Source organism: Capra hircus, chromosome 7 (genome assembly GCF_001704415.2).
Source record: "Capra hircus breed San Clemente chromosome 7, ASM170441v1, whole genome shotgun sequence".
Classification (NCBI taxonomy): Eukaryota; Metazoa; Chordata; class Mammalia; order Artiodactyla; family Bovidae; genus Capra; species Capra hircus.
The window spans coordinates 97,648,678-97,675,940 of record NC_030814.1 but is presented as its reverse complement, the minus strand read 5'-3'; the positions used below and the strand labels follow the sequence as shown (position 1 = coordinate 97,675,940).

General features: G+C 47.5%; 1 protein-coding gene across 18 annotated transcripts in view; it reads right to left on the bottom strand.

Annotated features, from left to right (window-relative positions):
* Positions 1-27,263, bottom strand: part of CACNA1A (calcium voltage-gated channel subunit alpha1 A) — a 250,975-nt gene that overhangs the window by 95,610 nt on the left and 128,102 nt on the right. For 13 of the 18 annotated variants that reach the window (XM_018051221.1, XM_018051220.1, XM_018051232.1 and 10 more), the window contains 5 exons: positions 17,974-18,077; positions 16,770-16,885; positions 15,517-15,573; positions 13,760-13,852; positions 1,403-1,612 (listed from right to left, as the gene is read on the bottom strand). In XM_018051221.1, the coding sequence (XP_017906710.1) occupies positions 1,403-1,612; positions 13,760-13,852; positions 15,517-15,573; positions 16,770-16,885; positions 17,974-18,077 (580 nt within the window). The remainder of the gene's footprint in view (positions 1-1,402; positions 1,613-13,759; positions 13,853-15,516; positions 15,574-16,769; positions 16,886-17,973; positions 18,078-27,263) is intronic. The other 5 variants (XM_018051223.1, XM_018051227.1, XM_018051230.1 and 2 more) reach the window with 2 other exon arrangements.

The window sequence follows — 27,263 nt, the reverse complement described above, 5'->3', positions numbered from 1 at the left end:
GTGGCAGGGAGGGACCATCAGATATAGCTTGGGTTCACATCCTGGCTACATCATTAAGTAGCTGTGTGACTCTGGGCAAGTTACTTAACCTCTCTGTGTCACAGTTTTCTCAACTGGAAATTGATAATTAAAGGATGTTTATAGACAGAGAGGCCCCAGGCAGGAAGTCTCAACCCCCTGTTCCCGAACCAGGACAGACAGAGCAAGGTGATTAGTGGGGAGAATATGGGAGATTAAAAATAGGCTATCCGAGGAGGTTAAGACAAAAAGTAAATAGTTCTCATTTATAAGAGACTCCAGGGGGACCAAATGCAATTACTAAGGTTGGAACTAGGTCAGGGCTCTCAGAAGGAGAACTGGCCCCTGGGGAGTGTCCTGGGTGGGGGGGTGGTCAGCCAACCTGACTGGGAACAATAAGGGTTACAAGGAGACGATGACCTGGACCAGACACCCAGGCCTCGTGAGGCTGAGGACTTGATTTCTCCAGTGGTTGCGTGGGTCAATTCTGAACCAGGTCAGAAGGGCAGAGAATCTACAGACCTAATTCAGACAAGCCAAAAGATGCAGGAGGAGGGCAACCAGCAGGCAAAAAGGTTTTGAGGAGTCCTCACTTGGGGCCCATAGGCCAGAGCCAAGGCAACAAATTGCCTTCCTCACTTTCCAGCCACTACTCTTGTTGATTTCTCAGAGCTCTTTACTTTTTAAGCCCTGCTCATAGATCACCCCTCTTTTCCTGCTTCTCTCCCAACGTGGTCAACAATTTTGACACTATCTCATGTTAATTCCTGAAATTTGGGAATAGGCCCAGAAGGGCAAAGTCTTGGAAATCCTGGTTCTCACTGCAGGAGCAAGATGATCTCACAGTTGTTGGTGGCTATCGTCTAGGAATGAATCCGAGACATAAGGGCGTCAAAAAGAACAGGAGAGGAAAGGGGAAAGAATCAGAAGGTTTGAAAGAAAAGAGAAGCAGCAGAGAGAAATGAGAAGAAGGGATGAGTACAACATACAGGTTACTTGTTTTGTCTCTAATGCACCTTCATCTCTCAACCATAAATTTGATTCCCAGAAATGCACCTAGAAATTCTATGTATGTTTCTCTCTCTGGCTGTCTTGCAGTCTGACCCTCTCTGTCTTTATTTCAATGCACCTCCATGTGCCTTTCCTAGAAAGCGATCATGTGTCTGATGGCCCAAATTCCAGCTTCCAGCTCTCAGGCGCACCCCCCTCCTGCAAATTGGGTTCTGTCACTGAGGCAGCAGGAACTTCAGCCCGATCTCCAGTTATAAACAGGCCCAAGCGAAAGGGGAAAGTGGGAACACATACTGGCAAAGAAAGAGAACCAGAGAAAGGGCGTGAGGAAGGGATCAGGGAGCTGGTGGGGGCGGGGCCAGGCGGTACTCACAGAGGAAGTCGGAGAGCCACTCGGGCTGGTTGTAGTGAACAATAGCGACACACAGCGTGTTGAGGGCTACCAGACTGAGCACAGTCCAGTAGAAGGCCTGAGTTTTGACCATGCGGCGGATGTAGAAACGCATCCTCCTCTCCTTTTTGTGAAAAAAAGTTGAGTTCTCCAGCTTGGCACTTTTAATGCTGGCTCGGGCGAAGGGAGACCCTGCCAGGGAAAGGATGGAGAATGTCAGGGTGTTCCTGCAGAGGAAATTAACCGATGAGTGGCCCAGGCACGGATTTTGGCCAGGGAACCCGTTAGCTTCCCCAGCAGGCAAGCCCCCGGGAACCATTATGACTCATGGGCTTAGCTTTCCAGAGATGGAACTTATGAGAAGGTGATGTCCCTGAAAATAACAGTGCTAGAAATAACCAATGAGTGCTCAGGATGTGGTGGCTGGGGGGCTTCCTTGGTCGTTCAGGAGTAAAGAAACTATCTGCAAGGAAGGCAGATGTGGGTTCAATCCCTGGGTTGGGAAGGCATGGCAACCCACTCTGGTATTCTTGCCAGGAAAATGCCTTAGACAGAGGAGCCTGGTGGACTAGAGCCCACGGGCTTGCAAAGAGTCAGAAATGACTGAAGTGACTGAGCATGGCATGGCACGGCTCAGAATGGGGAGGCTGATGGCTGTCTATTGCTGGAGTCATCTTTCTGTACCTCCCTCTCCAGGCACTGTCTGATCACTCTAGGGGTCATGCTACAGGGTGGGGTAAGGCTGGAACCTCTGCTCAGGACTCCCAGTGCAGAGGCAGGCGGCAGAGCTGCACGCACCGTTCTTGGAAAGCCTCCAGGAGGAGGTATGGTTTACCATGGACACTTCACTTTAAAAATAATCACCAAAGAATGAGCCAGCTGTGCCCTCTGCTCACATGTATTTTTGCTCTTAAGCATTTACAAAGCACCTACTATGCCAGGCTCTGTCCCAGGTGTTCAGGATACATGTTAACAGAGTCCTGCACTCCTGGGAGGGATACTCCAGTGTGGGAGCCAGAGAACAAATGTAACATAATAAGTAGGACTTCTCTGGTGGTCCACTGGCTAAGAATCCGCCTGCCAGTGCAGGGGACTTGAGTTCAATACCTGGTCCGGGAGCATTCCACATGCTGCACAGCAACTAAGTCGTGTGCCACCACTAGCGAAGCCCGTGTACCCTAGAGCCCACCTGCTGCAATTGCTGAAGCCTGTGCTCTGCAACAAGAGACGTCACCACAATGAGAAGCCCCCGAACCAAATGAAGAGTAGCCCCTGCTCACCGTAACTAGAGAAAGCCCACGTGCAACTCAAACATAAATAAAAGTAATAAATTAATAGTGTGATGGAAGGTGCAAAGTGCTTTGGAAAAAAGAGAAAGCAGAGCCAAATAAGGGGACCTGGAGCCCTAGGAGGGACCACTGGGCAAGCTGCAGCATTAAACCAAGGGGTTAAGGTGAAGGGGTTGGGCTGAGTCACCTTAGTGTCTTAGGCAGAGGAAAGAAACAGCAAGTGGAAAGGCCCTGAGGTAGGAATATGCCTGCCTGAAGGATTTGGGGAACAGCATAAAGAGAACAGTATGGCTGGAGTGAAGTGGTTCAGGTGAGAAAAAGGAGGAGGTGAGGGCAGGGGGGTGGGTCTTGGCAGGTTCTGAAGGGCCCTGGGGGCCGCAGGGACAACTGGGGCTTTTGTTTTGAGTGAAGCGGGAGACATGGAGGCAAGAGGGGCGTGACTTGACTCAGGGGTTCACAGGCGTCCTCTGGCTGCTGTGGCGTGGAACAGACCGTAGAAGGCAAGGGAGGAGCAGAGCGGGGATGACTGCTCCAGTCCAGACAGATGATAACCAGGGCTGGACTCCATGGTGGCTGAGAAGGAGGCAGGCTGGGCCGATGTGGGGTGTATCATTATCTTCAGTTTTATCTATTGTTTATTTTTGGCTGCGCTGGGTCTTCATTGCGGCTCAGGCTTCCTCTAGCTGCAGCGAGTGGGGGATTACTCCTCGTTGTGGTGTGCAGGCTTGTCTTGCCGTGGAGCACAGGCTCAATAGTTGTGGCACACAGGCTTTGTTGCTCCAAGGCATGAGGGATCTTCCTGGACCAAGGATCGAACCCATGTTCCCTGCATTGGCAGGCGGATTCTTTAACCCACTGAGCCACCTGGGAAGCCCTGGGGTTATTATTATTTAAGGTTTATTTCAACATTTGTTGATGGACCAAGTGTGGGTGGAGGAGAGGGAGAAGCCAAGGTTTTTGGCCTGAGCCCCAGGAGGGAGAAAGCTGTCATCCACTGAGAATGTACAGGTTTGTGGGGGAGGCTCAGGGCTCAGTTTCACATAGATTGATTTTATGTTCTAAAACATCTCTTCTTGAAAACCTTCCATTGCACCCATTAGTGTATTATTCTTCACGGGCGCATTCATTCTTTCATTTATTCATTAGTGTGCTCATTCATTTCTGTTTTTTTAAAAATTATTTATTTTTAAAATTTGCCACACTATGCCACATGTGGAATCTTAGTTCCCCTACCAGGGATCGAACCCGTGGCCTCTGCAATGGAAGCGCAGAGTCTTAACCACTGTACCACCAGAGAGGCTCCCATCCATTCACTTCGTCTTTCATCATTTATTCACATATCCATCCATCCATCCATTCATTCATTTGCTCATTTACACATTAATCCATGAAGCACTGTTCATCACCCTCACACCAGCCAAACCCAGAAGACATCTCTCAGGATGCCACTTCCTATTAGCAAAATTCTAAACAGAGGTTGTGAGTTGGCACCCCAGGGGCCATACTGGTTCATCTGAGACTTGTGAAGGTTGAAATTATTGGTCTGCATTTAAAAACTGGGAGACTTTCCATACAAATATGGATTTCAGCTTCTCATGAATGAAAATAACGGCTGACGTTTATCGAACATTTAACAGGCACTGTGGGGGGTGCAGTTTACACAGTAAGCTCCTCATCACAACCTTAGGAAATAGGGACCATCACTAACCTCCATTTATACCCCAAGAAAACAGAGGCTGAGGGGAGCCCAGTAATTGACTAAGAAGCTTCAGGTCAGTTTAGAGCCTGTTGCACTCTGGCCTGCAGCCACCACACTGCACTCACTGCTGGAACCTGTGGCCATGAGCAAGCAACCACACGCCTGCCCAGCGGCAGCTGGACAGGCTTGGTGGCTGGACTCTCCCTTCATGTCCATCCCCTGTGTGATCCCATGGGCATTGGGAACCCCAAGGTGGCTCTTCACAGCCCTTCCCAGTTGAGACATTTCTGGTTCTTTGGGCTCCCAAAGATGTACACAGATCCACAGGCGTCCACAAGGTTTGGCAATCACATGGGGCAGGAGGTCCCTGACCTTCTCCTGGAGCCACGTGAAAGCTCAGCTCCATCACCAACCACAGAGTGACCTTGGGCAGGTGACCCTGGGCAAGTTACCATGTGTCCTGGGACTCCAGTGCCTCCCACCTCACTGGGCCATTGGGAAAAATCAATGAGTCAATGCACCCTAACAGGGATTTCCCTGGTGGTCCAGTGGCTAAGATGCAGGAGCTCCAAATGCAGGAGCCCGGGTTTGATCCCTGGTCAGGGAACTAGATACCACAAGCCACAACTGGGAGTTCACACGCCTCCACTAAGAGATCCTGCATGGGGCAACTAAGACCTGGTACTGCCAAACGAACAGATAGGTAAATAAATATTTTAAAACTAACCCTAAGGCGACGCTGCATGCACGCTCAGCCACTAAGTCCTATCCGACTCTTTGCGATCCCATGGACTGTAGCCTGCCAGGCTCCTCTGTCCATGGGATTTCCCAGGCAAGAATACTGGAGTAGGTTGCTATTTTCTTCTCCAGGGGATCTTTCTGACACAGGGATTGACCTCGCGTCTCCCGCTTGGCAGGAGGATTCTTTACCACTGAGCTACCTGGGAAGCCCCAACACGATGCTGGCACATGCTTATTGGACATAAAAGTCTTTTTCTACAACTGCAAGAGTGAAAATCAAGACTGTTCACATGCCAACTCATGGAGGAAGTCTCTCCTGATCACGGGGCCTGGAGACACATCCCATAATAGGCATCCACGCATCAAGAAAGGAGAGGAAGGTGACTATTAATTGAATGCCTGCTCTGTGCCAGGCCCTGTGCCAGCTCTGTGCTGTCTCCTCTATCCACTGCATCTTATACTCCCTCTGACCCATGCTCCCTTTGTCAATACCCCCCCTTTTTTTTTTGGCCGCACCTCGGGGCATGTAGAATCTTGGTTCCCTGACCAGGGATTGAACTTGTGCCCTGCAGTGGAAGCATAGAGTCTTAACCACTGGACCACCAGAAAAGTCCCCTTTTTCTGTACACTCTTGTCTCTACTTTTCTTCCATGGTCTGAAAATTTGCAGGCAATAATTTTAATAAACTATTTTATGAAACACCATATATCTCAGATATCAATTTCAATGTGGAATTAGTACAGAAGTCTATTAAAAATATATTTTACACTCTTTTTTTTTTGGTACCAAGTATTCCAAATCTTTACATTGTTTAGTCACTAAGTCGTGTCTAACTCTTTGAGATCTCATGGACTGCAGCACGCCAGGCTCCTCTGTCCTTAACTGTCTCTTGGAGTTTGCTCAGATTCATGTTGGTTGAGTTCAGTGATGCTATCTAACCATCTTATCCTCTGCCGCTCCCTTTTCTTTTTGCCTTCAATCTTTCCAAGCATCAGGGTCTTTTCCAATGAGTCAACTCTATGGATCAGGTGGCCAAAGTATTGGAGCTAAAGTATTTCAAATCTAATGTGTGAGTGTGGAATACATTTTGCTCAGATCAGCTGCATTCAAAGAGCCAAAAGTCAGAGGTGGCCAGTCTTAGTCCGGAATATTTCACAGTGGGGATAGCAGTAGGCCACCACTAAGGCTTAGTTACAGGATTTTTGGCAATTTATATGCCCTTCGAATTCTTGGTGAATTGGAATAGGTGCTTCCCAAGTTGTGGGTTGAACTGTCCATTGAAGAAGTGTGTCGATGGCTTCTCTGATAGCTCAGAGGGAAAGAATCCACCTGCCCGTGCGGGGGACACAGGTTCGGTCCTTGGTCTGGGAAGATCCTACAGGCTGCGGAGCAACGAAGTCCACGTGGCACAACTGTTGAGCCTGTGCTCTGGAGTCCACGTGCCATGACTACGGAAGCCCTCACACTCTAGAGCCTGTGGTTCACAATCAGAGAAGCCCCTGCAAAGAGAAGCCCTCGCAATGAGAAGGCCTCACACTGCAGCTGGAGAGAGGCCCCCATTTGCCACAACAAGAGACCAGCCCTCGCAGCAACGAAGACCCAGCACAGCTAAAAAACAAAAAAGAGAGCTCGAGTAATGGGTTGAAGTCTGAACCCCCCGTAGCCATGAATATGACATTTTTTGCAAATAGGGTCTTTGCAGATGCCATCAAATTAAGATGAAGTCAGACCTGATTGGAGTGGGCCTTAATCCAACGACTGGTAATCTTATAAGAGGAGAAGAGACAAGGGGACACGCAGGAAAGGACCACGTGATGACAGGATCAGAACCTGGAACGAGGTGAGCGAAAGCCAAAGGGAGCCCAGGACTGCCGACAACACCAGAAGCTAAAAGAAAAGCATGGGGGCAGATTGTCCCCGAAGTCCTCAGAGGCAGCACAGCCCTTGCCAACATCTTGATCTCCACTTGGACTTCTGGTCCCCAGAATTGTGAGAGAATACATTTCTGTTGTTTTAAGCCACCCAGCTTGTGATACTTTGTGACAGCTGCCCTAGCAAATGAACACAGCCCACACTGAACTTCTGTCCTTAAAATACCTACAGGGAATCTGATTTTCCTGAAGTACTGGTGTCGTGATGGCAGATTCCATTCATGGTTCAACTTTTCCTAGTGACGGCACTAGGTCCATATTTCACGTTTAGCTGATGAACTCTACATGAGATAATTTTTATTTTTCGGCTTCTCTTGGTTTTCATTGAGGCACACAGGCTTCTCCAGTTGCAAGCACTCGGGTTTTAGTTGCCTCGTGGCACTGGGATCTTAGTTCCCTGATCAGGGACTGAACCCGTGTCCCCTGCATTGGAATGTAGATTCTTAACCACTGGACCACCAGGGAAGTCCCTATATGAGACCGTTTTGTGATATGTTTACCAACTGATAGCATGGTAGAATCATCAATTATAAGAAATAGAGGAAAACAAAAGAATGGGAAAGACTAGAGATCTCATCAAGAAAATTAGAGATACCAAGGGAATATATCATGCAAAGATGGGTACAGGAAAGGATAGAAATGGTATGGACCTAACAAAAGCAGAAGATATTAAGAAGAGGTGGCAAGAATACACAGAACTATACAAAAAAGATCTTAAAGACAGCATTTACTGGGCAAAATAATACGAGGGCAAAATGCCACATGTTCCCGCCTGACTTTGAAACACGTTATTATTTTACAGAGAGAAATAAAGGAGAAGGTGTCTCCTTGCCAGAGCCCTGGAATTTCAGAGGTCTCTCTCAGGATTCTTTAGGAAGTCTCTGCCAGCATAGGAGCCCCTTCCTGTGGATTTCTGAGCTACCAGGCAAGGGAGCTGGCTTTAGGTGGGTTTGCCTGTAGCAAACCTTGTCCTGGGAGACCAAGCCACTGGCCTGTGTTTTAAACCTATTGACAAAGTTGAAAGTCAACCTGCTTTCTTTCTTTCTTTTTCAGAAATAAGTTTATTTATTTATTTATTTATTTTTTTGCCATGCTGGGTCTTTGTTGCTGCGGGGGCTTTTCTCGAGTTGCAGCGAGTGGGGTCGACTCTTCCTTGCAGTGCGTGAGCTTCTCATTGCAGTGACTTCCCTTGTTGTGGAGCATGGGCTCTGGGGCACCCAAGCTTCAGCAGTTGCAGCACGTGGGCTCAATAGCTGGGCTCCAGAGCACAGGCTCAACAGTTGTGGCATGCAGGCTTAGGTTCTGCATGGCGTGTGGGATCTTCCTGGGCCAGGGATTGAACCTGTGTCTCCTGCACTGCCAGGCAGATTCTTTACCACTGAGCCACCAGGGAAGCCCTCAGCTGCTTTCTTAACAGAGGTGCCGCGGGACAGCGTTGGTCCTTATTCAGTCTGACAGCTTTCTACTTTGGTTTCTTATCTTCCTTTTATCACATGTTCATCAAATGCCAGCCTTGAACATGGGTTCTCCAAGTTTTCTTAGGTCAGCCACAGAGAGACCCTCTGTGAATCCACCGTGGCTTTCAGGGTCATTCTCACTATCCCCTCGTTAGGAGCCGTACCATATCATCCCCTAAATTCATAGACTGAAGTTCCAACCCCCGCCTGCCCCTCAGGTGTCTCTGAATTGCAACTGTCTTTGGAGATAGGGCCTTTTAAGAAGTAATTAAATTAGGACTACCCTGATGGTCTAGTGGCAGCGAACAAGGGTTCGATCCCTGGTCTGGGAAGATTCCACATTCCATGGGGCAACTAAGCCCGTGAGCTGCAACTACTGAAGCCCGCATGCCTAGAGCCCGTGCTCTGCAACAAGGGGGACGTCACAGCAATGAGAAGCCTGCGCACCGCAGCTGGAGAGCGGCCCCCGCTCGCTGCAGCCAGAGGAAGCCCTGGCACAGCAATGAAGACCCAGCACAGCCCAAATAAGTAAGTTCGAAAAGACATAATTCAATTAAAATGAGATTGTCAGGGTGGGCCTTAATCCTCTATGACTGGCGTCCTTATAAGAAGAGAAGATTAGGTCACAACACACACGGAGGAGAGACTGAGGACACAGGAAGATGCCCACCTGCAAGCAGGAGACAGTCCCCCCCAGAAACCAGTCCTCAGAACACCCTGATCTTGGACTTCCGGCCTCCAGGACAAGGAGGAAGTTGAGCTTCTGTTTTTAAACAATTAAATCACCCAGTCTGTGCTATTTTATTATGGTCACCCCAGCGAACTGATAACACTCTCCCCATTCCATACAAAGCCGAGTTTTAAAAAACGCCTCTTTTCAACTAAGCCCACAAGCCGTAACGAGAGAGTCTGTGTGCTGTACCGAGAGATTCTGCATGATGCAACGAAGATCCTGTGTACTTTTCCACCAGACAAATTCCTCCCTGCCTTGTACAGCCTTTAGACGCTTTATAATTAGACTCTGTGGGCTTCCCAGGTGGCGCTAGTGGTAAAGAACCTGCCTGCCAATTCAGGAGATGTAAGAGACACAGGTTCGATCCCTGGGTTGGAAAGATCCCCTGTAGGAGGGCATAGAAACTCACTCCAATATTCTTGCCTGGAGAATCCCATGGACAGAGGAGCCTGGCGGGCTACAGTCCATAGGGTCACAAAGAGTCAGACAAGACTGAAATGACTTAGCACGCATGTACAATTAAGACTCTGTTTCTTTTAAGTAACTTTAAATTTATCTAATTATTTTTTTCTGATTTCAAAAGTAATGCCTGGGGACTTCCCTAGGGCTCCAGTGGTTAAGAACCTGCCTTGCAATGCAGGGGACGGGAGTTTCATCCCTGGTCGGGGAACTAAGATCCCACATGCCATAACCAAAGAGTCTGTGTGCTGTACCGGAAGATTCTGCATGATGCAACAAAGATCCTGTGTACTGCAACTAAGGCCCGATATAAATAAAAATTTTAAAAGTAATGCCTGTCACTAATTCACTCATTTCAGGAAAACGTCATGAAGAAAGTGAAAATCCTCTGCAATCCCTTCAGTTTCCACATCTTTAAGTACCTCTCACATTTCTTAATATTGTTTTAAAAACGAGGCCACATATTTCACACGGCGTTGTACAACTTGCTATTTTTTCACCAAAAAATATATTTCAGACATCTTTCCATGCCATAACAGCTCCATTCTTTTTCCTGGCAGCAGAGTATTCGATGGTATATAAATGCTATATAATTTCTTTAACCACCTCCCTACTCTGGGGCACATGGGTTGTTTCTAATTTTTACTTTTCTGACTACCAGAAAGAGTGCTGCTAAGAAGAGTCTGGTACATAGATCTTTGGCATAAATGAAGAAATCTTTTGAAGCAGAAATTCTAGGTCAAAGAATATAAACATCAACAATTAAATAATGCCCAACCATACATCAGAAAATACTGCAAACTACATTCCTGCCAACAGCATAAGGCTATGCCCATTTTTTCACGTCTTTGCCAACATTGGGTAGTAATACTTCATCTTTTCTAGAAGGACTGATGACAAATAGTATCTCCCTGTTAATTAAGAACAGGGGAGATGGTTGGATGGCATCACCGACTCAATGGACATGAGTCTGAGCAAACTCCCAGAGATAGTGAAGGACAGGGAAGCCTGGCACGCTGCAGTCCGTGGGGTCGCAAAGTTGGACACAACTTAGTGGCTGAACAACTCAGTCTCATCCATTGAGGAGAGCTTGACTTGGGTACCCCATGTTTTCAGTGCCTGGCATTTAATAAATGTGGTACAGACAAAAATGTCTGCCTATCAAAATTCAACGTAACCGATTAGAAAATTGGGCAACTTAAACGGGAGAGTTGTGGGACAGATGTAACCAATCAAACGCACAGGGCAATGACGGAGCACCCTGATTCTTGAATTTTCTGGAAGGACAGAAGCAGACGTATCCACAAGTGGAAGCAGGATTTGTTCATCATTACGAGGAAAAAGAGTGTTATGGCTAGAAATTAAAAATGCAAATGAAAACAAGCTTTAAGGTATCATTACAAATTGATTTATCCAGAAAGGAAATTAAACACGTAATAGGCAATGGCCAGGGTGGGAGAGTCCATAAGCGTCTGCATACTTGGCAGGTTTATAAATGGGTTCAATGTTTTTGAAACTCAGAACAGCTCTGTGAATAATGAGTTGAAAAGCTGTTAGTATCTTTGATCCTATAATTATCCCCAAAGAAATTCTCCCAAAGGGTGGGAGGAGTCACTGTACGTAAACGCTCCCAGCAGTGCTCCTCGTAAAGGTAAAAATTGGAAACAAATACCATCTAATAAGGCTAAGGCTGAGCAGGCCACAGTGCGGCCACCCTCTGGGGCGTGGGATGGCATGGAAATCATGTTGAAACTCAGCAGTAAGCTTATAAACTAGGGGTGAGTGAAGCAACCTGAGTATGAAGAAGTTGGTTCCTAGGGATTAGAAACACAAATACATTTTAATTTTAATTTTTGGCCGTGCTGTTCAGTTTGTGGGATCTTAGTTCCCCAGCCAGGGCTCAAACCTGTATCCTCTGCAATAGAAGTCCGGAGTCCTAACCACTGGGCTGACAGGGAATTCCCTAAAACACGTGTTTATTTTGAATTCCCTCCCCCGGCCTTGCCTCTATACTCCATCCACACGATACCCATTCAGCCTTAATGTCTGCTCCTCTCAGAGTCTCCTGTTACTTCCTCTGCCTGGAAGCTCTCTCATCCACTCTTCATACTTAGACTTAAAAAAAAAAATCACTTATTTATTTAGGTCGTGCTGGGTCTTTGTTGCTGCACCAGCTTTCTCTAGTTGCAGTGAGTGGGGACTACTCTCGAGTTGCTGGCTTTTCACTGTGGTGGCTTCTCGTTGCGGAGCATGGGTTCTAAGGCTCACAGACTTCAAAAGTTGTGGTGCACAGGCTTAGTTGCTCCTCGGCATGTGGGATCGTCCCAGACCAGGGATCGAACTCATGTCTCCTGTATTGGCAGGTGGTTTCTTTACCACTGGGCCACAAGGGAGGCCCCATAAACTAGAATTTTTAATTTTTGGCCCCACCATGTGACTTGTCGGATCTTAGTTCCCCAACCAGGGACTGAACCTGCATCTTTGGCAGTGAAAGTGCAGAGTCCTGACCACTGGACCACCAGGGAATCCCCTTCATAACTGGAATTTTTAGGAAGCTATTTCAGGCACTACCCTGGTGGCTCTGCTGCTGCTGCTGCTAAGTCGCTTCAGTCATGTCCGACTCTGTGCAACCCCATAGACAGCAGCCCACCAGGCTCCACCGTCCCTCAGATTCTCCAGGCAAGAACACTGCAGTGGGTTGCCATTTCCTTCTCCAATGCATGAAAGTGAAAAGTGAAAGTGAAGTCGCTCAGTCGTTTCCGACTCTTCGCGACTCCATGGATTGCAGCCTACCAGGCTCCTCTGTCCATGGGATTTTCCAGGCAAGAGTACTGGAGTGGGTTGCCATTGCCTTCTCCCCTGGTGGCTCAGTGGATAAAAATCTGCCTGTCAATGCAGGGACACAGGTTCGACCCAGGATCCAGAGCAATTAAGCCAGACAACCACAACTACTAATCCTGTGCCCTAGAGTCTGCATGCCGGAACTACAGAGGCCGTGTGCTACAAGGCTGAGCACCCTAGAGCCTGTGCTGCACAAGAGAAGCTGCCACAAGGAGAAGCCCACACACCGCAATGCAGATTAGACCCCTACCTGCTGCAACTAGAGAAAGCCTGAGTGCAGCAATGAAGACTCAGTTTCAAAAAATAATAGAACCTCCTTAGAGAAGGTCAAAGCAACAGGCTCACCCAAGAGGGGCAAAAAAGAAAGACAAACGTTCCCTCCTCAAACTCTGTCCTTGGCGATAACCAACAACAGCCTGGGCACAGCCTTCTGCCTGGTTCACTCTGCAACCACTGCTGTGGCAAACTCCTATCTTCCCTTCGGTTCTCAGAACAATGTCACCTCCTCCAAGAAGCCCTCTCTGACCACACTCCACTCTGTCAGAGCAGGCTGAGTGAGGAGCATCTCCTCTGCAGTGTCGTTATCATCACAAGCTTATGTCTGTAATTACCTGCCTAATATCTAGTTTCTGCACTGGACTGCAAGCTTCACAAGGGTAGGGATTTGATCTCGGTCCCGTTCACAATTGGGCATTCAGTAACAGTAGCCCCCCGAGTGAGCACTAATGAATAATAACATTACTCATGAATAATATTAGCCAACATCAGGGGGACCTTCTTTTCTGTCACATGGTATTCTAAATGCTATATGTGTTTTTTTTCTGGCTGACCAAAAGGCATGTGGGATCTTAGTTCCTGACGAGGGATCGAACCTGTGCCCCTGCAGTGGATGCACAGACTCCCAACTACTGGACCACCAGGGAAGTGTGGTCCAGTGGTTTAGCTTTACTTGACATAGCTCCGGTGGTTATTTAGTTTTACTTCTACGTGCATTATTTAATTTTACTTCTCCCTGCAACAATACGAGAAGACAGGCACTGTTGTTATTCCCATAATCATGTCATCTGCCCCAGGAAATACAGTTGAGAATGGGCAGAATTGAGACCCGATCCAGGCAGCTCCAAGCCCCCATCTCCATCTCACAGGTAATAGTAATAAATGACGGCCAGGCAGCAGCTGGGGGACTTACCCACGGAGGCGATGTCGGCCAGCTGATCCTCAGCCTCCTCGGGGTTGAGCAGGTCTGTCTTGCTCTTCTTTATAGTGGCTCTCCGCAGAGCTCCAACAATGGAAACACGGCAAGAGAAAAAGACGTTACCCTTTTTGCTATAACAATGACATTGACCGCGTGTGTCCCTGGGTGCCAGGCGCTCTATTAGGGACTTTCTCCATGTTGTTGGATTTCACCCACGTGGCAGTCTGGTTTCATGGGAAGTAACAGTATGCCCATTTCACAGATGTGGGGACAGAAGCTTAGGGAGGTTACATGACTTTGCCCATGAGGTAAAGATGAGAACCAAGTTCCTGCTTAATCTGTCTGGGCTCTTGGTCAACATTTTCCTTCTAGGAGTCCTGGGATTGGACATGTAGACTCCTATGAAAATGGCCCACCTTTAGCACACTTGCCAGGCTGGCTGGGACTGTGGAAGCCTTTCCTTAATATTTAGGTTCTACACCCCAAGAGCTCTCCAGGGGACAGTGAGTTCAGGCACACACTTCCAATAAAGTGATTTAGACACCCCCATTCCCTGGTAGCTCAGCTGATAAAGAATCCACCTGCAAGGCAGGAGACCCTGGTTTGATTCCTGGGTCAGGAGGATCCACTGGAGAAGAGATAGGCTACCCATTCCATTATTCTTGGGCTTCCCTTGTGGCTCAGATGGCAAAGAATCTGCCTGCAATGCAGGAGACCTGGGTTTGACCCCTGGGTTGGGAAGATACCCTGGAGAAGTGAACAGCTACCCACTTCAGTATTCTGGCCTGGAGAATTCCATGAACAAAGGAGCCTGGCACGATACAATCCATGGGGTTGCAAAGAGTCAGACACGACTGAGTGACTTTCACTTTCATTTATGGGTAATGTCTTTCCTCTCAAAGAGTAAAATCCCTGTTACTCTTAGAATGGAGCCCCTTCTCCTTTCCTTCCTTCTCACTCCTGGTTTCTTCAATCCACAATCATTGCTCTGTCTAGTCAAATTTCTAATGTAAGACAACTGTCTGGATTCTTGGTGAAATAATTTTATTTTTGGCCATGGTGCATGGCTTGTGGGATCTTAGTTCCTCAACCAGGGATTGAACCTGGGCCACTGTAGTGAAAGCGTTGAGTTCTAACCACTGGACCAACCACCAGGGTACTTCCATTGCTGAAATTACTTAAAAAAAAAAATTGGCTGCATCTTGTGGCATGTGAGAGCATAGTCCCCTGACCCAGTATTGAACTTCTGGCCCTTGCATTGGAGGCAGGGAGTCTCAACCACTGGACTGCCAGGGAAGTCCCTGAAATGACTATTATTTATTTTACTTAGTGAACATAGATGGGGCTGACCCCAAGCCAGACACCGTCCTATGCATTCTATCTGCCATACTTAATGTAATAGTCATAAACAATCAACTCAGGTAGGTATGTTAATTATCATGCCCATTTGCCAGATGAGGAAAATGGAGGCACAAAGCAGAAGCTGGGCACGTGGTCAAAGCAGACAGGGCAGGCAGGAAACAGGAACCCTGTGTCAAAAGTCCTGAAATCCCTTGAGGAAACAGAGTCTCACCATTCTCCATATCTTCCTGAGCCCGACCCAGTCTTGTGTTAATTCTTGGCAACACTTGGGCCCTGAACATCCATCCCCTGGAGGCCCCTTAGAAAGAAGCAACCCGTTCCCCAGCTCTGACTCCTCCTGTGTTCCCTGGGACCCATCCCAACCCCCAGGCCAGGTTCAGAGCAGTTACCATCAAAGGGATGCCTCTGCTCCCCATCAGTTTCATCTTCGGCGAGGATCACCTCTTCTGAAGAGCAAGAGCACATAGTTAATTTACACTCCAGCATCTGGAAGACTCTCTGGGGGATGGGTTCCCTTGGATGGGAAAGGAGAAGAGTCCTGCCAGGCACTCCAGTCTCCCCTTGCTGAGTGACAACTCTATCAGCCAGAGATGTGCTTGCTAACTTTGTTTTGACTCCCAGCCCCACTTAAGCAACAGTTGTAATGCCAACATCATCCCTACCTGCTTCAAAATAAAAACCAACCTCCTAACCACAACTTAGAAGATCTTGCCTAATCTGACCCCTGTCACCTCCCTATCCTCCTTTCCTCCTGCTCTCCCCCTCACTCTGCCCCAGCCCCACGGGCTTCCCTGCTGTGACTCCACTCTGCTCCTACCCCAGGGCCTTTGCACTTGCTGTTCCCTCTGGGGGGAAGGCCCTTCCCCTAGACATCCACATGGCTTCCTTATTCACTTCCTCCAGGTCTCTGCTCAGAGGTCACCTCCTCAGAGAGACTCTCTCTGATCACCCTGCTGTCTCTCTTTCCTGCCTCCTACCCTGTTTTATTTTTCCTCTCAGCATTTAGCAACACCCAATATTATGTGTATTTGGTTATCTTCTGTCTCTCTCATTAGACTATCAGAGCCCTGCAGGCAGAGATCAAATCTCAGTGTCTAGAACACTGTCTGGCATACAGCAGGTGCCCCATAATTGTCTGAATTACCAAATAAATGAACATGTACAATACCTACTATATGTTAGGTACTGCTCTCTCTCTCTCTCTCTTTTTTTTTTTGGCTGGGCCACTTGGCATGCAGGATCTTCCTTGACCAGGGATTGAACCTATGCTCCCTGCAGTGGGAGTGTGGAGTCTTACCCACTGGACAGCCAGGGACGTTCAAGCACTTAGCTTAGATTACAGCTTTATGAGGTAGGTACCATCATGATCTGTGTTTAACAGGCTAGGAGATTGAGGCACAGGGCATTGCTAGGCAGTGGCAGAGTAGGGATCTAAACCAATGTCTGGTTTTAGAGCTCTCGAGTATAATGTTATGTCATGTCCTGGCTTCATCTCTCTGGATTCCTGTTGCCAAACATCGGGACTACCAGTTCAGATCCTCTATCCCCTCCCCTCATCCATCTCCAAACTGCATGCGTGACTCCCGGTGAACTCCATAACATGGGATTTCAGTTCTTGGGCCTCGGGATGAAAGGGCCTCACCTGCTTTTGAGATCCACTCCATGTACCCATTGAGCTCTCGTTCAATCTGCTGCTGCCGCCTCAGCTTCAGAAAAGCCCGCCGGTTCTCCACCCGCTCCCTTTCTTTGGCAAACTCCCTGAAGAAGCGCAGAAGAGTCAGGTCTGGCTGTTTCAGAAATTTTAGGGAGTGTGCGCATGTGTGTGTGTGGGGATTCAGAATCCCTGGAGGGCAGTGCATTTAAACAAGAGGAATCAGGTCTTCTGGGAGAAGATCAGAATACTTAGGAGTGGGCATTTCTGCCAGCTTCCCACGTTTCCCACCAACTATACCCAGTTAGAGAAAAAAACCCCCACAAAACCATGAACCATGTCATGCCAACCACTGCTGGCTGTAAACCATTCTCATTCTCTGTACTCTTGGCTAAAGAATAGTTCCATCCCTTTTTAAAGTTAGGCCAGAGACACATAAGCTGAAGATTTCTGCAGCAATCTCACTTCCATGATATAGCACCCTTCGGGTTTCCCTTTTTCCTCTTCCTGTTTGGAGTGTGAGATGCCTATCTTGTGAGTGTGAAGTAGCCATTTTGACACCATAAAGAATTCATGAGATTTAAAGTCTTTAATAAGGATGTCAGCATGGAAAGCTAGAAGAAGCTGGGGTCTATCACGATACCATGGAGCCAGGAAACCAATCCCCAGGCTTATAGTGAGAAAAATTAAACTCATTTATGATGAAGCCAGAAAAACAATCTTGGGGGTAGAGTACAATGTGTGTTATGAAAATGCATGTTTGACTGTATGCTGCAATTTTATATTTGGAAAATTAGGGAAGGGGAAAACCCAACCTGTTATTTTTTTTTAATGTAAATAATAGAAATTAAAGCTCTATAGAATTTTCTTGTGTTTTGTGTTGTGGGTCTGAAAAATTTGAGAAAACCTTCCAAAAAAGCACTGAGCTACATTTTGGAAGTAGCTCAGTGCCAGGGGTGAAGCTTAGTGAGTGAAGTCTGGGTTGGACTTCAGTTCCCATGAATCTCTTCACTGGGTGTCCCCAAAAGTGCACAACCTGAGCATCTGTACATGGATTGCTGATAATGGACCAATAACCCAAAGCAAGAGAAGAGACCTATTCTGTGCCTGGAGAATGAAAACAAAGTTTTGATGGCCTCTTCCTGGGGAAAAGATGGCGTGGGGGAATGGGATGGGAGGAGTAGCAGAGACTTACCCGGACAGCACACCCAGTACGAGGTTCAGCATAAAAAAGGAGCCGATGATGATGAGGGGGATGAAGTACAACCAGTTCCAAGTGTTCCCTGAGGCATCGTTGCTCTATGAGGGGTGAGGAAGGAAAGCAGGTGAGTACCGAGTGGGACTTAAGTATGACCTGAAAGGTGGAGGGGTAGCCCTGGTTCTCGGGGGGCTTTGTCCTCAAATGCCCTTGGCCTGTGGAGTCCTAGAGTCCTGGTAGCCCAGAGAGGGGAAGAGAGCACAAGATCAACCAGTGGGGGAAACTACAGAGGTACCTTTGGAAGGACAAAGCTCCCTCCAACTCACAGGTTTTCAGGGGACCAGAAACCAGCATGAAACTCAGGAGGACTCCCACACCAAACTCCAGGAGCAGGAGGGGAAAACCCCACTGAAGTGTAGAGATAAACCCTTAGTTCCCTCCCTCTCTCCCAAACAGTCACACTGTCTCCCTTGAGAGGAGGTGCATGGTGGCAGGGTCTGACGGTTAGGTTAAATCACCAAGCTAGACAGCAGGACCATGAACCTTTCCCTCAAGTGCCTCCCTCTTCTATTGCCTGCCCCATCAATGTCAACCACAGAAAAACTGCCAGGAAAGCCTATCGAGGTCAATTTTCAAGGGGGAGGACTGTCCACAAATAGATTCTTCTCTGGGAGAACAGGACACTATGCCAAGGAGGAAGTTAGGAGGGGAAGAAAATCAAGACTAGAGAAAGAAAGAGACATAAAATCCAGCACTTAGAGAGCACTTTGTTTGTGCCAGACACCCTTCTAAGCAGTACTGATGCTGGTTTATTTACTCATTAAATCCTCATGATGTCCTTATGTTATTGTCATGAATTGTGGAAAATGAGGCCCATGAAGTCAAAACTGAAGCCTGAGCTTACAGAGCTAGACAGTGGTGGACACGGGATTGGAACCAGGTGGCTGGACCCCAGAGCCTATGGACTTAACCTCTGTCCTGGGTGTGGGGGGGGAAGCCTTCTGGTGCTTCATCAGCTCTGAGACATCTGCAGAATGGGGGGGCCCCCAAATGCGGCTTTAAAAGCTCACCTTTAAAAGCACATTCGGTGCTACTGCAGCCCTGCAGAAAGGCTAAAATGAGAATGGCTGACAATGCCAGGTGCTGGTGAGTCTGTGAAGGAACTAGAACTCTCACATGCTGTCAGTGGAGGGTAACACGGTGTAGGAGTTTCCTGTGGCTGCTGTAACAGAGAACCACCGAACGAGTGGCTTCAAACAATGGACATTTACTGGCGTATAGTTTGAGGCCAGAAACCCAAGATCAGGGCATCAGCATGGTCGGTTCCTTCTGGAGGCTCTGAGGGAGGACATGTCCCATGCCTTTCCCCTGGTATCTGGGGGTTTGCTGACAACCTTTGGTGGCCCCCTGGCTTGCAGCTGCATCACCCTGATTTCTATCTTCATCAGTACATGACTTTCTCTCTCTGTGCATGTCTGCCTCTGTGTCCAAACTTCCCCTTTCCTAGGACACTAGCCATACTGGATTAGGGCCCATCCTAATGGCCTCATCTTAACCAACTGTTCCTGCAATGATTCCATTCCCAAAGAAAGTCATATTCTGAGGTACTACGGGGTAGAGCTTCAACATGTGAATTTGGGAAGGGGCACAGTCCATCACACATAGTACTACTTTGAAATGGGATGGGACTTTCTACTAAAATTAATCATGCACCTTCACTATGACCTGATCATGGCACCCCTGGGATATTATCCAGCAGAAACGTGAACTTGTCTATGCCAAAGATATACGTAAGAATGTTCACAGCGGTGATCTTCATAACAGCCCCAAACTGGAAACAATCTGAATCCTTGTCAACAAGAGAGAAAATGAATAAATGGAATATTGTGCAATGAAAGACCGCCATTTATCACATGAAACCTTCCAGACTTGGCATCCAGCAAAAGCCAGACAGAAAAAAGCATACATTAGGTCAGCCGAAAAGCTCATTCGGGTTTCTCCACCTGATGTTACAGAAAACCCAATAGAACTTTTTGGCCAGCCCGATATATAAGATTCTACTCATGTAAAATACAGAAACAGGCAAACAAGCTAATGATATCTGAGGTCTAGATGGAGTAGCCTTTGGAGAGAGTAGTGACTGAGGAGAGAGCAAGAGGAGAAGCTCTTGAGGCTGAGAAGGCTCTGGTTCCTGATTCTGGGTGCTGGTTATACCCATGTGTCCAGTTTGTGAAAATTTATCAGGCTCCTTGCTTATGATTTGTGAAGTGCTCTGTATATTGATTTCACTTGAACCTCCCCCAAAGATTTTTTGTTTTTTTTCAAAGAAAGTAAATTTTTCCTTAAAAAAGCAAGGAGATTCTGACACATGCTACAGGGTGGATGAATCCTGAGGACACTATACTAAGTGAAGTAAGCCAGACATGAAAGGATAAAAACTATACGATTGTACTCATATGAAGTTCCCACATTTGTCAAATTCAGAGACAGAAAGCAGAATGGTGGGCAGGGTCTGGGGGAGGGGGACAGAGGGTTAGTGTTTAACGAGGACAGCGTGTCAGCTCTGCAAGGTGAGAAAGTTCTGGAGATGGACAGTGGTAACAATTTATATCAAAATGAATGCACTTAATGCCAATGAAGTGGGCACCTAAATGGATTAGACAGTCAATCTTAGGTTATACTTATTTCATCACAATAATTAAGAAAGAAAACAAACCAAAAAAGCCAACTTTTATCATCAGGGACACAGGCTCTGGGGACAATAAAGGTGCCAGTCCCGGCTCATCCTTGTGTTCTAAGACAGTTCTAATGCTTTGCTTGTGGAAGGTTCTGGAAGAAAGAAAAGGGTCAGCAGAAAGGACTGGACAGAAGGCAGAACTGGCTTTGTGTTTCCCCCTCCAGCACTGCTGCGGCTGAGGCGTTTTGTTCCCATTTCTTGGGGCTAAATATAGCCCAGGAGAGAAAGCCTGCGCTGGCCAACAGATGAAAAAAGTCTGGGCTGCCTCAGGAGGCAGGTTTGGCATGGAGACAGAGTGGTTGGGAGTGGGGGGAGGAGGGCAGGCCTGAATGGGGGAGAAGTGGCTGAGGTCCCTTGGTACCAAGGCAGGCCCTCCATCCCGGGATCTGCCTACACCCCAGCTTCCTGATGCACTTAAAGCACCTGGCCCCGTGATGCTGCCTGGCATAAAAGACACTCACGATGCCAGGGCCTCAGCCTACCAGAGCCCACTTGATCCTCTCACAAAATGTGGTATGTGATCCTTCCCATCTTCCTGGGTGAGGAAACTGAGGCAAACGGAGGTCAAGTCTCATGTCCGAGATCCCTGTTGTGGGCTGCCGTATATCCTGTCAAAAGGTATGTTGAAATCCTAACCCCCAGGACCTGTCAATGGGACCCTACTTGGAAACAGGGTCTCTACAGCTGCCATCAGGTTAAGATGAAGTCATGGTCGTGGGCCCTAGTCCAGGAGGACTGGTGTCCTCTTAAGAAGAGGAAAGCAGGGATTTCCTTGGTGGTCCAGTGGTTAAGAACCCCCCTGCCAGTGCAGGGGACACAGGCTTGATCCCTGGTCTGGGAAGATTCCCCATGCCACAAGGGAACTAAACCTGTGCACTGCCAACTACTGAGGCCCGCGCGCCTGGAGTCCATGCTTCATAAGAGAGGCCACTGCTGCGAGAAGCCCGCACATCGCAACTACAGAAAGCCCGTGCACAGCAGTGAAGGCCCAGTGCAGACAAAAATAAAGAAACAAAATAAAAATAATATTCAGAAAAGAAGAGGAGAACACCAGGTGAAGACAGGGACACACAGCCATGTCTCAGTGAAGGCAGAGACTGGAGGGACGCAGCTGTGCGTCAAAGAAGGCTAAGGCTTGATAGTCACCACAAGAGGTTTGGAAGAGGCAAAAAAGAATTCTACCCAGCATCTTAGAGGTAGTGTAGCTCTGCTGGCATTGGAGAGGCAGGTGGGACAACCTCCCTCACTCTAGTAGAGCTTGTTTGAGCTGACAAAACACCCCTTGATTCCCAGTCTCCACACCCAGTGGATGGGGGAAACTGAGGCTGTGGAAGATGCTTTGATTTGCCTGGCTCACACACAGTGTGGATGGCATGGCTGTGACTAGACCCATCATTCTGGCTTGCATCCGACTGATTTTTTTTTTTTCTATCTCACTCATTCACTGCACTTACATAGTATTTTCTGTTTATAAAAATTGGCCCAAGAGAGTCTTAAAGAAGAGGGAAAATACTGATTCATCTCAGCACTGTCGGTACCTAGCGTGGCGCCTGGTGCTTAGCAAGCACTCGATAAATACTCATCAAACAAATTAATGGCCGAGTCCCAGTAAAATCCTTAAGTGCCTTCTGGTTTATGGCTTATTTTCCTCTAATTTTTTTGCGCATGGTTCATTCAGAAGAAGAGCAGAAGATGCAAAAATAAGCCCCCCCCGCAAACAACCAAACAATTCTCAGCCTGAAAGAACACCCCACTCCCCAGCATAAAGGATAAGGATGGGGTGGTCTAGACAACAAACGTATGGGTACCAAGGGGGAAAAGAGGGTGTGATGGATTGGGAGACTGGGGTGATACATACACACTGTGCCTATTGCTGTGTTTCAGTCACATCCGACTCTTTGCAACCTCATGGACTGTAGTCTGCCAGGCTTCTCCATCCATGGGATTTTCTAGGCAGGAATACTAGAGTGGGGTGCCATTTCCTACTCCAGGGGAGCTTCCTGACCCAGGGGCTGAAACCACGTCCCTTGTGTCTCCGGCACTGGCAGGAGGATTCTTTACCCACTGAGCCACCTGGGAAGCCCACTGCTATGTATGAAATGGATAACTAACGAGAACCTACTGTGTAGCACAGGAAACTCTGTTCAGTGCTCTGTGGAGACCTAAAGGGGAAGGAAACCCAAAGCAGACGGAGTCTATGTATACGTAGAGCCGATTCACTTTCCTATATAGTAGAAATGAACACAACATTGTAAAGCAACTATATGCCAGTAAAGAATAAAGAAGCCATATTTCACACGAAAAGATGCTGGTGGCTCAGACGGTAAAGAATATGACTGCAGTGGAGGCGACTGGGTTTGATTCCTGGGTCGGGAAGATCCACTGGAGAAGGAAACGGTTACCCACTCCAGTATTCCTGCCTGGAGAATTCCATGGACAGAGGAGCCTGGCAGGCTGCAGTCCATGGGATCACAATGAGTCGGTGACTAATTATGAGACAAATGGGAATCAACCCTAAATGTCCATCAACAGAGAAATGGACAAAGATGTGGGACAAAAGAATGGAGTGGATTTGACCGTGAAAGACCCAGAGCCCCAAGGTGCCATGAGGGAGGTTGTATTTCTGTCCCAGTTTCTGAAAAACTGTTAGCTGCTCAGTCATGTCTGACTGACTCTTTGTGACCCCACGGACTGTAGTCTACTGGGCTCCTCTGTCCATGGGATTCTTCAGGCAAGAATACGGGAATGGGTAGCCGTTCCCTTCTCCAGGGGATCTTCCCGACCCAAGGATCAAACCCAGGTCTCCTGCACTGCGGGCGGATTCTTTACTGTCTTGAGCCACCAGAGAAACCCCAGTTTACGCCTGCTATTAAATCATGCAATGCCTGCTAATTATTTTTTGAGCCCTCCTTTCCTCCATTTACTCTCAAAACAGTCCTTGTGTGGGTGGTAAATTACGCGGTCTTTCTGTTTCTGAGGTCTCCCGTAACCTTCCCTGGCCTCTTCAGCTCCCTTGCTCATCCTCACCCCTCACTTCCAGCCACATGGGCCACCTAGCTGCTCTTCACAAATGCCAGAACCACTGCTACCTCAGGGCCGTTGCACTGGCTTTCTTGTCCCCCTGGGTCTCTCTTTCCTCATATACCTGTATGGACCCTCCTCACTTCTTTCAGGTCTTATTAGAAGAACTTCAACCTCTCACCTTGAGGGTCCACAACACGTCTACTGCTTTATTTGTCTCAGAGTCGGCAAACCACTGCCCACGGGCTAGTCACCTGTTTTTGTAAAGGTTTTTTGGCACACAGTCATGCCCATTCATTACGTATCTTCTCTGTGGCTGCTTTTGTGCTATGAAAGCAGATTGAGTAGTTGTGACAGAGGCTACATGACCCACAAAGCCTAAACTATTTAAGATTCTGCCATATACACAAACATTTCTTAATTATCTTGTTGACAGCTTGCTTCTCCCACCAAAATGTCAACTCCCCGCCAAAAAGGGATTTTTGTCTCTTCCTCTAGCTGCACAGAAAGTTGCCTGTATGCAGTATACATCCAATGAGTGTTTATTGTGTGAATGTGTAATCTAAAGTGTCTCCTCCCCACCTCCCCGCCGAGATCTAATGCCAAGATGAACATCTATGAATTAACAAGGGCTGAGGTCAAGGATTAGTTTCTACCATTCGTGACTGGCATTTTAACTGTCGACTAAGCACAGCTTGGTCGCTTTCCTAATTGACACCGAGAGAGTAACAGAGAGTAAGAGCAACAAAGAAAAGCACGGAGAGGTGGGATGGAGAGAGAGAAATAGATGAGCAAAGGAAAGGGGGAGGGAGAAAGATATAGAGACAGAAACCAAGAATGAAGAGAGACAAAGAGAGAGGGAAAAAGAAAGAGAAAGGGAGTTTTCAGAGAGAGGGAGGGACTGTAACGGCTTCCCAGGTGGCTCAGTGGTAAAGAATATGCCTGCAGTGCAGGAGATGAGGGTTTGATTCCTGGGTCAGGAAGATTCCCTGGAGAAGGAAATGGCAACCCACTCTAATATTTTTGCCTGGGGAATCCCATGGACAGAGGAGCCTGGCGGGCTATAGTCCATGGAGTTCAGAAGAGTCAGACACGACTTACTGACTCAACAGCAACACCAGGGGAGTGTAATAGTGAATGCCCAGTGCTGGGTTTGAATCCTGATTACACCACTCTGACTGGGGGATCTTGACAGGTCCCTGCATCACTGTGGGCCTCAGTTTCCTCATCTGGAAGATGGACCTAAAAACATCTCCCCACATGAGTTTTTAAAAAATATTCAGGTATACTATCATGTAAGAATTGAATCGCCAGTCTATGTCCGACGCAGGATACAGCATGCTTGGGGCTGGTGCACGGTGATGACCCAGAGAGATGTTATGGGGAGGGAGGTGGGAGGGGGGTTCATGTTTGGGAACGCATGTACACCAGTGGTGGATTCATGTCAATGTATGGCAAAACCAATACAGTATTGTAAAGTAAAATAAAGTAAAAATAAAAATTAAAAAAAGTTAATAAATAAAAATATTCATTTATTTATTTGACTACACTTGGTCTTAGATGCAGCAGGTGGGATCTAGTTCCCTGACCAGGGATCAAACCCAGGCCTCTTGCATTGGCAGCATGGAGTCTTAGCTACTGGACCACCAGGGAAGTCCCATGAAGCTGTTTTATGGAACAGTTGATGATAAAAGGAAGATGTAGGGGTGGATGCAGCAGGCTCTCAGCAAATGGCAAAATGTTAACTTAAGATGTACTGGTTCTGCCAGGACCCCAGTCTTTTTAGCTCCCTGCCCTGGTAGCAACCAAGAGAGGGCAGGTCCCATCACCCACACTGCACTCCCACGCTACTTTGGCCCAGATGATGAGGAGCATGTTGGGGATGTCCTCTGCGTAGGGTGGGGTGATTTCTTTTTTTTGAGTCATGCAGGTGCATATGGTGAGGGGGTCCCTGTGAAATGAGACTGCCTGTCGCTCAAGCAACACACAATGCTCTAGCAAACGGCCCCAGTGCTGCCCTTCTGGGCTTCCCCTATCCCACCCCCTTGAGCTCAGAGAGCCAGTCCTCCAGCCTGTTTGCTGTAGGAGGTGGCAAATGGCAGATTCCAAGGCAGCCAGTGCTGAGTCAGAGCTGGATCCCAACCTTACCTCCATGTGTGTGGCTCTGGGCCTGTTTCCTCATCTGTAAAATGGGGATATTTAAGGCTCTACCACCATGGACTCACAGGTGGTGCACAGAGAAACACCTAGAATAATGTGGTAGAGATGAAACGTCTGATAATCCACTATTATTCCAGTATGTTGCTCAGATCCAGATTGGGCCCCAGGAAGGTCCAGCAATGAGGCTTGTCCAGTGGGCACTGGAGCCATGTGGGTCCTTCAGAGGCTCCGGGACAAGGGAGCTGGCTATGTTGACTGAGGTTCATTCTCCAGCAATTAAAAATGACTTGGACTACACTTTTGGCACAGAATTTCAACATATACCTGCCTTTGCAGTTTTTGGGCTTGGATAAGCACCTGCCCTACACAAAATCCTAATGGAGATAGGGTCCACCATCCCCAGAGATGCCCCAGCGGCCCATCTCCAAGGGTCCCTGGTTCTCTAGAGCAGGGCTTCTCAGCAGCAACACTCTTGACGTTTTGGACTTGGTAACTTGTGGTGGGGGCTGAGCCAGACACAGAATGCAAGAACTTGCATTACTTGCCAAACTATCACCTCCCTGGAGGGTTTTCCTAGCCACAGTAACCACAGAAGTCTCTGTGAGATTCTCTCAGTCTCAACTGGGGTGGGAATCCTTTGGGGTCTGAGAACAGAAACTAAGGAGTCTGAATTTGCATTGAAAAAGTTAACCCTTCACTTTCCCAAATAAAAGAATCTGCCTGCAATGCAGGAGACTTGGGTTTGATTCCAGGATTGGGAAGATCCCCTGGAGAAGGGAATGGAATTCTTCTGTAAAGATTTGTCTCTTCTTTACTTATTCTGTTAATTTAATAATAAAGTAATATGATGATTACTTATTACTGTATGTCAATCAAGAAGTCATTTATTTTCGTGTATACTCTCTCTGGACAGGTAATATAAATAAGAACACCCAGAATACAGTGGGCACCCAGAAAATGCTCTCTCTTGCCCTTCCTTCCCATCTCCTGGTCTATAAGTAACCAAAACATCTCTTTTCCCTCCTAAACACTTGACAAATTTAAATATATTCCCTGATTATAAAAGTTAATTGTGAAACTATTATATATACAATTGATAAGCAACAAAGATTTATGGTATAGAGCAGGGAATTATATGCAATGTTTTATAATAGGCTAAAATGGAATACAATCTGCAAAAAATAACAGACTCACTATGCTGTACATCTGAAACTAATGCAATATTGTAAATCAACTATCCTTCAATAAAAAAGAGGATAAAAAGCAATCATGTTCACACTGCTATATTTAAAACGGATAACTAACAAGGATCTACTGTATAGCACATGGAACTCTGCTCAATGTTATGTAGCAGCCTGGATAGGAAGGG